Below are 14471 nucleotides of genomic sequence, written 5' to 3'. Positions count from 1 at the left end.
AGAGCCTGACCCAGGACAGTAGGGAGGAGTGAGGTGCCTCCATGAGTAGACGCCGTCAGTGGCAAGCCACTTCGATCAGGTCATCTGCTTGGCTGTACACTCCATGGCTGTTTTTGTTTTTGTTTTTTTTTTTTTTCTTTTTTTTTTTTTTTTTTTGAGACGGAGTCTCGCTCTGTCGCCCAGGCTGGAGTGCAGTGGCCAGATCTCAGCTCACTGCAAGCTCCGCCTCCCGGGTTCACGCCATTCTCCTGCCTCAGCCTCCCGAGTAGCTGGGACCACAGGCGCCGCCACCTCGCCCGGCTAATTTTTTGTGTTTTTAGTAGAGACGGGGTTTCGCCGTGTTAGCCAGGATGGTCTCGATCTCCTGACCTTGTGATCCGCCCATCTCGGCCTCCCAAAGTGCTGGGATTACAGGCTTGAGCCACCGCGCCCGGCCTTTTCTTTTTTAACTGGAACGCAACTGAACTCAGTAAAAGCAACTGAACTTGCTTTTACTCTGCTGCTCTTAGAGTTCATAATGACATATGTATATACCTTTATGCTTGTACATGTGTGTTATGTACAAATGTATGTGTGATTGTGTGTAAACGAACTGTAGCATCTTATACATGCTGTACTGAAATTTTTTTTTCTCCCACTTAAAATATCTTGGAGGTCATTTTCTGTCAGTAAATCTGAAGCTACTTAATTCCTTTTGACAACTGCTCAATATTTCATTATATGGATATGCTGTAATGCATTTAACTAGTCCATAATAATGGACATTTAGGTTATTTCTGATATTTTTCCATTACAAACAGTGATATAGTGAGTGCTCTTGTTACATAGGTCCTTTTTTACATATACAATTATAACCAAATGCCTAGAAATAAATTTTTTGAGGAATTTGAAATTCTTTGAAATTGCTAGTTCAAACAGATTATGCATTTGTCATTTTAATGTATTGCTAAATTATTCTTTATACTGCCTATATCCTCACCCACACAGTGACTTATCAGACTTTTTGGTAGGGACTCCTGAAAGAGGGATAATGACATCTCATTGTAGTTTTATGCATGTTTGAGCCATTTGCATTTTTCGAGAACCATTGGTATCTTTTTTTCATTTTTCTCTTGTGTTGTTGACCTTGTTTAGTTGTAGTAGCTCTTGCTATATTAAGGAAATTAGCCTTTTGACTGATGTCAGTTCCAGATCTCTCTTCCCAGTGTGATGTTTGTCTTTCAGCTTGACTTTCAGTAGTTATTACTAAGTTTTTCTTTAGTTGATTTATCAGGGTTTAATTTATTTGTTTTTGGGAATGGCTTCGGAATTGTATGTCATACTTAAAGACCCTTCTTCCTGATTATTTTTTTAAATTTCCTTTTTTTTCCTTCTAGCATGTGTATTGTTTTTTTTTGTTTTTTTTTGTTTTTTTTTTGAGACAGAGTCTTGCTCTGTTGCCCAGGCTGGACTGCAGTGGCCGGATCTCAGCTCACTGTAAGCTCCGCCTCCCGGGTTTACGCCATTCTCCTGCCTCAGCCTCCCGAGCAGCTGGGACTACAGGCGCCCGCCACCTCGCCCGCCTAGATTTTTGTATTTTTTAGTAGAGACGGGGTTTCACCATGTTAGCCAGGATGGTCTCGATCTCCTGACCTCGTGATCCGCCCGTCTCAGCCTCCCAAAGTGCTGGGATTACAGGCTTGAGCCACCGCGCCCGGCCCGCATGTGTATTGTATAGTTTAATTTTTTTGTATTTTAATCTTTCAGCCATTTGGAATGGATTTGGGGGTTAAGGTATTAAGTATGGATCAAACTCTTTTCCCCCAGTTGTCCTAACACTATGCATTGCAAGTTTTATCTTCCCCTATTGATAGGAAGTGCCATGAGGTATCTTATGTGTGGGTCTTGTCTGCTTGGCTAGATCATACACTTTTAAAAGGCAACAGTCAGGTATTATTCTATCTTGTATGCCCCATAAAGTTGAGCATAATGATCTGAATAAAATAGGTATGAAATTAATTTATTTTTTACATTTAAAAAATTGTGATTTGTATACATAGGAAAGTACCCAAAACATTCATGTAAAGCTTAATGAAATTTTGTAAAATGAACCTGTGTGACCACCACCTGGATCAAGAAATAGGCCACTTCTAGTCCCCCAGGAGTCACCTCTATGCCCTTTCTTGTTTGTTTATCTTTTTTCCTTGATCCTTGATGCAGGGTCTTTGCTCTATCACCCAGGCAGGAGTGCAGTGGTGTGATCATAGCTCACTGCAGCCTTGAACTCCTGGTATCAAGTGATCCTCCTGCCTCAGCTTTCCAAGTAGTTGGGACTATAGGCACATACCAACAAGCCTGGCTAGGTTTTTACTGTTGTTTGTTTGTTTTTTTGTAGTGACAAGGTCTCACTATGTTGCCCAGCCTGGTCTCAAACTCCTGGACTCAAGTGATTCTCCCCTCGGCCTCCTAAAGTGCTGGGATTACAGGTGTGAGCCACCATGCCTAGACCTGTATGCCTTTCTAACCACATTCCTCTTCCATCCCCCGGAAGTAACCATTCTCTTAACTTTTGTTGAAGGGGTGGCCTGCCCCTTCACACCTGTGGGCGTTTCTCGTTAGGTGGAACGAGAGACTTGAGAAAAGAAATGAGACACAGAAACAAAGTATAGAGAAAGAAAAAGTGAGCCCAGGGGACCAGCGCTCTGCATACAGAGGACCCACGCCTGCACCGCACGGGTCTCTGCACGGGTCTCTTGAGTTCCCTCAGTATTTATTGATCATTATCTTTACCATCTTAGAAAAAGGGAAGTGGCAGGATAATAGTATCATCGTAGGGAGAAGGTCAGCAGTAAGACATATGCATAAAGATCTCTGGACATGAATAAGTTTAAGGAAAAGTGCTGTGCCTTGATATGCATATGTAAACATCTCCATGTCCCACCTTTCGCCCTAAGGCGGTTTTCTCCTTTCTCAGTAAACAGAACATACAATTGAGTTTTACACTGAGATGTTCCATTGCCCAGGGACGGGCAGGAGACAGATGCTTTTCTCTATCTCAACTGCCAAGAGGCCTTCTTTCCTCTTATACTAGTCCTCCTCAGCACAGACCCTTCACAGGTGTCAGGCAGGGGGACGATCAGGTCTTTCCCTTCCCACGAGGCCATATTTCAGACTATCACATGGGGAGAAACCTTGGACAATACCTAGCTTTCCTAGGCAGAGGTCCCTGCGACCTTTGGCAGTGTACATGTCCCTGGATACTTGAGATTAAGAGAATGATGATGACTTTTCACAAGCATACTGCCTTCGGGCACTTGTTTACCAAAGCACACCCTGCACAGCCCAAAATCCATTAAACCTTGAGTCACCACAGCACATGTCTCTTGCAAGGACAAGGTTGGGGGTAGGGTCACAGATTAACAGCATCTCAAATACAGAACAAAATGGAGTCTCTTATGTCTACTTCTTTCTCTAGAGACACAGTAACAGTCTGATCTTTCTTTTCCCCACATTTGTGACAGTAATTTCCCTGCTTTTCTTTGTATGAAGTTGAACCATATAAAATTATCATTTTTGATAGGTCAAAAATCATTGACTGTCTGCAATTTCATATTTCAACCTAGTAGTTTTTACTCACTATGTATGGATCTCTTAGTATAGTTTGAGTCTGTTATTGAATATCATTTAAATGGAATCTTAACTGTATTCTGCTGTATTAGTCCATTTTCGCATTGCTGATAAAGACGTACCTGAGACTGGGTAATTTATAAAGAAAAAGATGTTTAATGGACTCACAGTTCCACATGGCTGGGGAGGCCTCACAATCATGGTAAGAGGCATGTCTTACATGGCAGCAGGTGAGAGAGAATGAGAGCCAAGTGAAAGGGGTTTCCCCTTATCAAAACTTCAGATCTCCTGAGACTTATTCACTACCATGAGAACAGTATGGGGGAAACTGCCTCCATGATGCAGTTCTCTCTCACCGGCTCCCTCCCACAACACAGAATTATGGGAGCTACTATTCAAGATGAGATTTGGGTGGGGACACAGCTAGACCATATCATCTGTGTTGTGCTGCTTTCACTCACGGTGCTGTTGTAGTCAACCATGCTGTTGCAGGTTTCTGATTTTCATTGCTGAATATATTCCATAATATGACTACTGCATTTCAAGAGAAATCCATTCCACTGTTGCTGAATTACGAGTTGTGTCTTTATTTGGACTATTTTAGCAAGAATACCAGCCAGTCCCAGTGTCTCAAGCCTGTACTCCTAGCACTTTGGGAGGCCGAGGCAGGCAGATTGCTTGAGCCCAGGAGTTGGAGACTAGCCTGGGCAACATGGCAAAACCCTGTCTTTACAAAAAATACAAAAATTTGTCAGGCATGGTGGTGCACACCTGTAGTCCCAGCTACTCAGGAGGCTGAGGTGGGAGGATCACTTGAGCCTGGGAGGTGGAAGCTGCAGTGAACTGTGATTGTGCTATTGCACTCCAGCCTGGGCAACAGAGTAAGACTCTGTCTCTAGAAAAAAAAAAAAAAAATCCCATAGCCTGGGTGGTTTAAACAGTGAACATTGATTTCTCACAGCTCTAGAGGCTGAGAATTCTAAGATCAAGGCACCAGCAGGTCTAGTGTCCATCGAGGGCCCCCTCCTAGCATGTAGACAGCCACCTCCTCGCTGTATCTTCACATAGCCAGGAGGGGAGAGGGAAGGGGAAGCAAGCTCTGTGGTATCCCTTCCTATAAGGACATTAGTCCCATTCAGGAGGGTGCCACCCTCTTGCCCTAATTACCTCCCCAAAGCCCTACCTCCAAATGCTATCCCATTGGGGATTAGGCTTCAACATACAAATTTGGGAGGGACACAAACATTCAGTCCACAGCAGGCTGTCTACAGCTTTGACTCTTGCAGACTGTGTTGATGTGAAAATCTTTGTATGTGGGATTTAATGTGTGTGACTATGATTTCTCCTAAGGATCAGCAAATTATGGCTCACTGTTTTTTTCTTTTACTTTTTAAATACTTTATTTTGAAATAATTTTACATTTATGGGAGAATTACGAAGTTAGTGCAGAGAGTTCCTGTATATACTTTATATACCTTCTCTTGCTTGTAAATGTCTTACGTAATTATGGTATATTTAAAATGAAGAAATTAATGTTGGTACAGTACTGTTAACTACAGACTTTTTGGATTTAATTAGTTTTTCCACCAATGGTCCTTTTTCTGTCGTAGGACCCAGTGTAGGATACTCTATTACATGTAATTGTCGTATCTTAGATATGAAGCAAACTTGCCAGCTGTAGTACAGTAGGTGCACACTGTGTGTAGAGTTTTTTTTGTTTTTAGCCTCCTAATATCCAGCCAGATCACTCTTTTCCAAAGCAGCTACTATGTAGCCTTTTGGGTCTATTTTCTTTCACTTAGAAAAACTCATTTAAAATTCATCCGTGTTGTTACATGAATGGTTTGTTCCTTTTTACAAGTTGAGTTGAGCTTCACATAAAATTAACCATCTTAAAGTGAACAATTCAGTGGCATTTAGTACATTCACAATATTATACAACCACATCTCCCTCCAGTTTTAAAATATTTTCATGATATTTTAAAATATTTAAAATTTTTCAGAAAAAAAAAAAACCCTGTACCCATTAAGCAGTTACTCCTCATTCCTACCCACACACCCCCAGCCCCCAGCCTCTGGCAACAACCACCAATTTGCTTTTTTGTTTCTATAGATTTACCTATTCTGAGTATTTCATATGAATGGAAGCATACAATGTGTGACCTGTTTTGTATCTGGCTTCTTTCACTTAACAAAATGTTTTTGGTGGGGCACAGTGGCTTATACCTGTAATCCCAGCACTTTGGGAGGCCGAGGTGAGTGGATCACCTGAGGTCAGGAGTTCAAGACCAGTCTGGCCAACATGGTGAAACCCCTGTCTCTACTAAAAATACAAAATTAGCCGGGTGTGGTGGCACATGCCTGTAATCCCAGCTACTTGGGAGGCTGAGGCATGAGAATCACTTAACCTGGGAGGCGGAGGTTGCAGTGAGCCGAGATCACGCCACTGCACCCCAACAAGAGCAAAACTCGATCTCAAAAAAAAAAAAAATGTTTTCAGGGTTCATCCATATTGTAGCATGTATCAGAACTTCTTTTATTTAAATTGTGGTAAAGTATGTATAACTTAAATTTGCCATTTTGATCATGTTTATGTGTACAGTTTAGTGGCATTAATTACATTCACAATATTGTGCAACTGTCATCACTATCTGTTTCCAAAACTTCATCAGCCTAAACAGAAACTCTGTCCCATTAAGCAATAACCCCTTATTTCCTGCTCCACCCAGCCCCTGCAAACCTCTCATCTACCTTCTGTCTCCAGGAACCTGCCTCTTCTAGATAACTCATATCAGTGAAATCCTACAGTATTTGTCCTTTGTGTCTGGTTTCTTTTACTTGGCATAATATTCTTAAGGTTCATCCATGTAATAACATGTATCAAAACTTCATTCCTTTTTTGGCTAATATTCCGTCATATGGACATACACATTTCATATATCCAACCACCTGCTGATGGATGGTTATGTTGTTTTCACCTTTTAGTTGTGGTGAATAAATGCTGCTCTGAACATTGGCATACAAGTATCTGTTTGAGCCTCTGTCTTCAGTTTGGTTGGGTATTTACCCAGGAGGGCTTCTGTCACTTAACAAAATGTTTTTGGCCGGGTGCGGTGGCTCACTGGAGGAGAGTAGCTTGCTGACCGCTGGTCTTGAGTGTGTGTCTAGAAATGGAATTACTGGGTCATGCAGGATGCAACTCTTTAGCTTCATTGGACAATGGTAGGCGGAATCCCAAAGTGCTTAGATCACAGACAGCACTTGGTTTTATCAGAGTTTTAAATTTTTGCCAATTTGGTCCATGTGTGATGGTGTTTTATTGTGATTTTAATGTGTATTTCCTGATTTCTACTGGAGTTGAACACCTTTTCACATGTTCATAAGCATGTGGGTTTCCTGTTTTCTAGCATGCCTGTTAACTTTCCTGTTGGTGGTTTGCCTTTCTAAATTAATATTGACTAATTAATATTCCAAAAATGTTTACTCTTTGTGTTTCTGCAGAACAAATAGTGGAGAAAGATGAAGGTCCATATTATACTCACCTGGGATCTGGCCCCACAGTCGCCTCTATCCGGGAACTCATGGAGGAGCGGTGAGTGATACACAGATGTCCAAGGAGAAACGGGTGTGCTGTTAATGGAACGTGGATATTAAGCACCTCTCATTTTTCATTGCCTTGTAATAGAAAGCATACAGAAAGGAAGCCCTGATAACTGGGTTATGGAAGGCTGACTGTGGGATCCTCACTTCCATTGTTTCTGGGTTTCTTTCATTCTGTAGGTCTGCCCAATTCATGTACCCCTGCTTCTCTCTATCTTGAAATGTTTTTATTGAAGAAATATGGTTATATGGCTCTATGTCCTGTAGAGTTAGTTTCCTACAGCCTGAATTTTGCTGACAGCTTTCCCGTGGTATTGTGGTGTCATTTATAATGTTTCGCATGCCTCTGTGTCCTGTAAATTGGTAGTTAGACCAAAAGCCCTGATTGGGATCAGGTTGTTTTTCCTTTTTTTCCAAAACTGCCTCATAGGTAGAATTTTTTACCTCCCCTAAGAGGAATGTCATGTCTCACTCCTGACCAGTGGGAACCTACTCAGGTTGTCCCCTAAATCCTTTGGACAGGATCATAGGAGTCTTTCATAACTTTCTTGATTTCTCATATGACAAGATATCCTGGGTTCACGTTGTACATTTATCCAAGAAGTCCCGGTTCTTTTTCTTGGAGGAAAAAGTATTTAGAAAACAGACTCTGCCTACTAGGGGCACTCATGACTACACAGGGTTGTTCATTGTTTTTAGGCTGCTTAAGTAGAAAGAGCTATGTTAAATCTATGGATTTTTCATTCTTGTTATTGCTTAGTGATTACATACATCATGAGTTTATATTGACACTCCCAGTTCAAATTCAGGACTCTAGGGTTTCTGTTTACTAGTTGTGGTTTTTGAGCAGTTCATATAGATGGAGACTTGGAAACCCATGTGCATGTCCACAGCAGTTAGTAAACTCTCTGAGTTCCAGTCTGTGGCTCCGGGGCTGAGAGCAGGGACTTGAGCCAGACTGAGGCCCAGTCCTGGCCCTGCCACTCACTGCTGAGTCTCTAGCAAGTTGTTCTGCTCTTCTGTGACTCAGTTTTCTTATCTGCAAAATAGAGTTGATGATAAAAAGACTGTAGGAGTGTCATGAGGATAAACTGAATTGATGTGTGGAAAGACTTAGTGCTTGTCATGAGTACTACAGAAAAGGTAGACAGTCATTAACTACCTCACAGACAAATGCACTAATTGCATTTTTTCAAACAAGCATTAGTTTTTGTTTTGTTTTGTTTTTGAGACGGAGTCATGCTGTAGCCCAGGCTGGAGTGCAGTGATGCAATCTTAGCTCACTGCAAGCTCCGCCTCCCGGGTTCACGCCATTCTCCTGCCTCAGCCTCCCGAGTAGCTGGGACTACAGGTGCCCGCCACCACACCCGGCTAATTTTTTGTATTTTTAGTAGAGACGGGGTTTCACCGTGTTAGCCAGGACGGTCTTGATCTCCTGACTTCATGATCCACCCGCCTCGGCCTCCCAAAGTGCTGGGATTACAGGCATGAGCCACCACGCCCGGCTGCGTTAGTATTTTAATAATAAAAGCTAAGATGATGTAGACATAAGCATATGCTTGCCCATACATATACATACAAATACGTGAAAAGCTGCGTGGCTTAGAGTTGCTGCAGATTTGGGAACCAGATTTTGTCTGACCATGGGAGCAAAATACTTTTTATTTATTTTTTTGACATGGAATCTGCTCTGTCCTCCAGTCTAGAGTGCAGTGGTATGGTCTCGGCGCACTGCAACCTCCACCTCCCAGTTTCAAGCAATTTTCCTGTCTCAGCCTCCCGAGTAGCTGAGACTACAGGTATGCGCCACCACTCCCGGCTAATTTTTGTATTTTTAGCAGAGACAGGGTTTCCCCATGTTGGCCAGGCTGGTCTCGAACTCCTGACCATAGGTGATCCGCCCGCCTTGACCTCCCAAAGTGCTGGGATTACAGGCATGAGCCACCGTGCCTGGCAAGGAGCCAGATACTCTTGTCTGTGTAGCACAGAACATGATTTTGAACTGAATGACTACAACAGCTTCTCTGAATAAATGAAAAGCAAGATACATGGAGGACAGTGATCTACAGTCATCACTCTTAATTTCCTAGACCATCTGGAACATTTATATTCACCAATCTGTAAATTCTAGCCTGGTATGAGGGCACTTCTGAGTCAATGAGCATAAGACAGATTTGAAGCTGTGTAAGTGTTGTCATGCTTGCCTGCATGTGCTCACATCCCTGTGTGTTGTAGTTTGCAGATTAGACCAGGCAGCTTCTGGGCCAGTGATTTTTGTAAGGAATCCTGACACTATCATTTGCTGCAGGGGAGTCAAATGTACAAGTTTGATCTGGGGCAGGTTTTTTGTTCTGGGGCATTTTGAGGTAACAATTTTATAAGATTTCCAGACAGCTCTCTTAAACAACTTTTCATTATAGAAAAGTATTTTGAAACAAGGATCAAGAGATCTTTGAAATTTGGTAAGATAAGGTTGAAATATGTCTTTTTTTCCCCCCCTGATTGCTTTAAAAATAACAGCCAGCTGTAGATTCTTCAGAAACTGATCCAAGGGAGGAATTCCTCTCAAGACCAGGAATACTTGTGTTTTTCCTTAGCAACTGGTTTATTTTTATCTTAAGGACCTTGCAAATCATGTAACAGATTGCAGTTCCATCTTTATGTTGCCTGCTAGTAAACTTGGAGCCAGATTTGTGTACCCCATCAGGAGGAAGGTAATTTCTCATCTTTGGCCCATAGAACCTATTCAGGTTTATTCTTCTGGGTTTTTTTGTTTGTTTGTTTTATTTTGTTTTGTTTTTGACATGACCCTAACAAGCCTTTTTTGGATTTCTCATATAACAAGATATTCCAGGCTTATCTCTCAAAAATACACACAAAATCCCACTGTTTGTATTTTGTATGCCAGCGTACCTTTTTTTTTTTTTTGCCCTTTACTCTGATTTCATCACTCGTTAGTTTTATCTTGTAGATATCTTCATAAGATCCTTTCTGGAACAAGGGGAGTAATGAGTGATTGATGCAAATCCCCTGGGTAGGGATCTATTTTGTGAATGGTGGGTATAGTTTGTGAATGGCAGGTCTAGGCTGTCTCTTTTCCTAGACTGTTCTCAACCCTTTCTCTTCAGGATGCTCTGCTGTCAGGAGTTGGCTGAAGGCAGGGAGGGGAAATAAACTGAAATCAGGAAAACCTGGTTCTCTTAGCTTTTCCAGTAAAGATTTGGAGAAAGGAGGGGAAGTTTGAAAGCAGATCCTAAAATTTCCCAACTTATTTATGAGCTTCATACTTTGTGGGTACCCAGGTCCTTATCTTCATAGATAATTGGAGTCAGTTGCCAAACCCGTATCTGAGACCGGTGCACAGCACAGAGCCTTGTGTGTTCTGTCTGGGAAGGAGATTCTCTGCAGCCTAGGAGTTCATTAAAAGCTTGTTCTAGAAACAAAGAACCAACACTGTGCTAGCAGGTTCTCTGAGATTTGGGGAAACTGGTCTTGTTACTGTGTGATAGAGACAATCCTGAACAGGCAAAGCCTCAGAGCAGTGGTTGTCAGATTTCAGTGGGCCTCAGAGTCTCTAGAGGGTTTGTTAAAACACAGATGACTGGGCCCCACCTGAGTTTCTGACCCAGCAGGTCTGGGATGGGACCTGAGAATCTGTGTTCCATTCCTACCAAATTTCTAGGGGATTCTGATGCTGCTGGCTCTGGGACCACCCTTGAAGAGCCAGTTATCCTTTAGAATAAGATGATTGGCTTGGATGATTAGTTATCCTTTAGAATAAGATTTCAGGCTATCTATGCAGACTTAGTTGAGGGTCTGATAGTTAATCTGAATACTAGAAAGGCCTCTTCATGATAGGCCAAAAAGTGAGGCACTTAAGAAGAAAGAGCTAAAGTGAGAGTTGATTGGCTGTCTTTAAACACAAAGAGACAGTTCTGTTTTGTTTGTTGTTTTTTTTTTTAAGTCTAGCTGATCAGACAGTGCTTGGCCCTTTTATTTGTCTAATGCAAGGTTCACTGCAGGACACATTTCTCACAGGGGCGGGATGGTGGGGAAGGACCTGGTTGGAAAGCGGTGGCAGTGTCCTCAGCTCACCCTCCTGCGAGGAACGCGATAGTGCTTCCGTCTCAGCGAGAGGAGTATGGTCACCTCAGGCTGTTCTCCCGACAGAGATCTCCAGGACACACCAGGGGCCCAGGCCCTGCCCTTATGGGTGGCTTCCTGATAAATGCTTGTTGAAATGAAAGTTGTCCAGGAACCAGACAAAAGCAGCATTATGTGTTCTTTAACTCTTCATCTAGACCACGCTATATAAACTCCTGAGTCCTGTCTCCAAACACTTTCTATAAGAGACTAACAGAGCCTTAGAATTTTAATGTTGTAATTATCAGAAACACTTTTAATCCTTTTGCTAAGATCTTGAGTGAAATAGAGAACATGGAACTCAGAGGAACCTTAGATCAGCATTTTAAAAAAATCTTTGTGGGCTGACAAGAGCTTGTTTGAAAACATTAATTAGTTAATTTAAAAAAATTATAAACTCTGTTCAAATGAACCAAAGGCTTAAAAGTCTAAAGAATAAGTAAAGCTCTAAAGTTTGATGTTATTTTTCAATATTTTCTAAGCATTTACAAAGATATTTGTATATATACAGATATAAATGTATTAAATATGTATATAGAGAAGTTTTAAACCAAATGTAGTCCATTATAATATACCCACTGTCTGTAGCTTGCTTTTCCCCCCACTTAATTTCTTTCCATGTCAGTACATACAATTCTACCTAATCATTTTTGATGGGACATGGTTTTTCATTGCATGAAAATTGATGTTTTTTTTGGTGAGGTTTATTATAATGTATTTAACCAGTCTCATGGTAGACATGTAAGTTGTTTCATTTTTCTGTTGTTGATGAGACAGTGAATTATCTTGTTCCTAAAGCTTGGTGCATTTGTACAGTTATTTGTGGGGTGGAGATTCCTAGAAGTGGAGTGGATAAGATAAAGAATATGTGTATTCTGAACTGTAGAAGCTATGATAACGTTAATGCTCTATGAAATAGTATATTAAAATAACATGCCATGATCAAATTGAATTTATTACGGAAATACAAGGATAGTTAGATTCAGACAAGCTGTTAAATTAGTATGCTGTTAATTGATCGAATAAAAAACATTTAATCATCTGTCTCCTTATATGTTAAAAATACATTTTATAGGCCGGGTGCGGTGGCTCAAGCCTGTAATCCCAGCACTTTGGGAGGCTGAGACGGGTGGATCACGAGGTCAGGAGATCGAGACCATCCTGGCTAACACGATGAAACCCCGTCTCTACTAAAAAATACGAAAAAAAAAAAAACTAGCCGGGCGAGGTGGAGGGCGCCTGTAGTCCTAGCTACTCAGGAGGCTGAGGCAGGAGAATGGCATAAACCTGGGAGGCGGAGCTTGCAGTGAGCCGAGGTTGCGCCACTGCACTCCAGCCTGGGCGACAGAGCCAGACTCCGTCTCAAAAAAAAATACATTTTATAAAAATAATTCTTAATTAAAATCCTTAGGACAGGAGACTCTGAGTAGCACCCTTCATATCTGTCTCTTTCCCAAAGTTAGCCAGTTTCATGCTCAGTGATGAATTGTTGGAAACATTTTCAGTTAAAGTTGGGAAGTAAGCAGAGATGCCTGCAAGCCCTTCAGAAACCTGGCCAGGCCTGCCATGCGTGGCTCACACCTGCAATCCCAGCACTTTGGGAGGCCAAGGCGTGTGGATCATGAGGTCAGGAGTTCAAGACCAGCCTGGCCAACATGGTGAAACCCTGTCTCTACTAAAAATACAAAAATTACCTGGACGTGGTGGCGGGCGCCTGTAATCCCAGCTACTCGGGAGACTGAGGCAGATAATTGCTTGAACCTGGGAGGCAGAGGTTGCAATGAGCTGAGATCGCACCACTGCATTCCAGGCTGGGTGACAGAGTGAGACTCCGTCTCAAAAAAAAAAAAAAAAAAAAAAAAAAAAAAAGCACCTGGCCGTCTCAGAGAGACAAGAGTCAGGCTAGAGATATAAAGAATAGAAAGGAGTGGGTGGCAAATGGCCATTATCTGCAGGTGATATGACATTGCACCTGAAACTAAAAAACTGTTAAAAATAAGATTCTGTAAGATTTTTTACATTATTAAAAATAATTACTGTTTATTGGACTCTTCCCTCATGCCAGGAACTTCAAAGTACTTTAAATAATATACTCCCTGTGGACTATTGTTTGATCTTTACCAAGCCCAGGAGGTGGGGACCATTTTAATTTCCATTTTACAGATGAGAAAACTGAGGCTTAGAGAAGTTCAGTAATTTGGCCACAGTTATATAGCAAGAAAATGGCAGGGCTGGCACTCAAACCCAGTCTGTCTGACGTCCAGGGCTGTGCTTAGACCACTGCTGCCTCTTTGTAGTTGTGTGACCTTGGATAAGTCAGTTCAACTCCAGGGGCCGCAGTTGCACCATCTTGAATATAGTGTGGTTGATTAGACGGTCCTGGAGAGCTGGGGTTCTGATGCCCTGAGTGTGTATGGGGGCCAGGGCAGGTGGCATGTACAGGAACCAGATGTGTTTACTGTCCAGGAGAACCTCAGAGCTGGTGTTTGGGCTTAGTAGAGCCACTTCTCCCCAGCCTCAGCTGTTTGTCATCATCATGGTCAAATGTCAGCTGGGGATTATTCAAAGAGAATAATAAGGATTCCCCCATTTATTTTATTTGTTATTTTTATAAATAGCTAACTCTCAGGGTGACTCAGCTAACGGCTAGATACAAATGCCCGTGTTTAGCCTTTAGTTTCAGTTCCCTTCTGGAGTTAGGAGGTAACAATCAGGGACATTCTGCTCAACTCTCCTTCTGCCCTGGATCAGAGGGGGCCCGATGGGCAGGAGCAGAGAAGGGGCAGGTGAACCTGGAAGCCTGGAAGTGGCCACTGTGTCTCCAGAGCCTTTAGGTACCAAATGACATTTAAACCTTTCTCTTTCTTTTCTGTTGCCCCAACAGCAACCAGAAACTCAAACAAAAGCACACTGAGGCTGCCTTCTGACCAAAAGTTGTTCTCCTTTGGGGTTCTGCTGTGCTAATGGTGGCTTCTGTCTCCCTCTTCAGGTATGGAGAGAAGGGGAAAGCCATCCGGATCGAGAAGGTCATCTACACGGGGAAGGAGGGAAAGAGCTCCCGCGGCTGCCCCATTGCAAAGTGGGTGAGTGTCGGGCCCACTCACGAGCCACGGCTGTGCCTG

At 42.3% G+C, this 14471-nt stretch overlaps 1 protein-coding gene across 3 annotated transcripts in view; it reads left to right on the top strand.

Moving 5' to 3' along the window:
- The window catches only part of TET3 (tet methylcytosine dioxygenase 3), a 119963-nt gene that overhangs the window by 83659 nt on the left and 21833 nt on the right, over window positions 1–14471 (top strand). For all 3 annotated transcript variants that reach the window (XM_050754367.1, XM_050754365.1, XM_050754368.1), the window contains 2 exons: window positions 7108–7198; window positions 14339–14432. In XM_050754367.1, the coding sequence (XP_050610324.1) occupies window positions 7108–7198; window positions 14339–14432 (185 nt within the window). The remainder of the gene's footprint in view (window positions 1–7107; window positions 7199–14338; window positions 14433–14471) is intronic.

Source organism: Macaca thibetana, chromosome 13, assembly GCF_024542745.1.
Source record: "Macaca thibetana thibetana isolate TM-01 chromosome 13, ASM2454274v1, whole genome shotgun sequence".
In the NCBI taxonomy this organism is placed as follows: domain Eukaryota; kingdom Metazoa; phylum Chordata; class Mammalia; order Primates; family Cercopithecidae; genus Macaca; species Macaca thibetana.
This window is presented reverse-complemented; position numbering and strand designations above follow the sequence as displayed.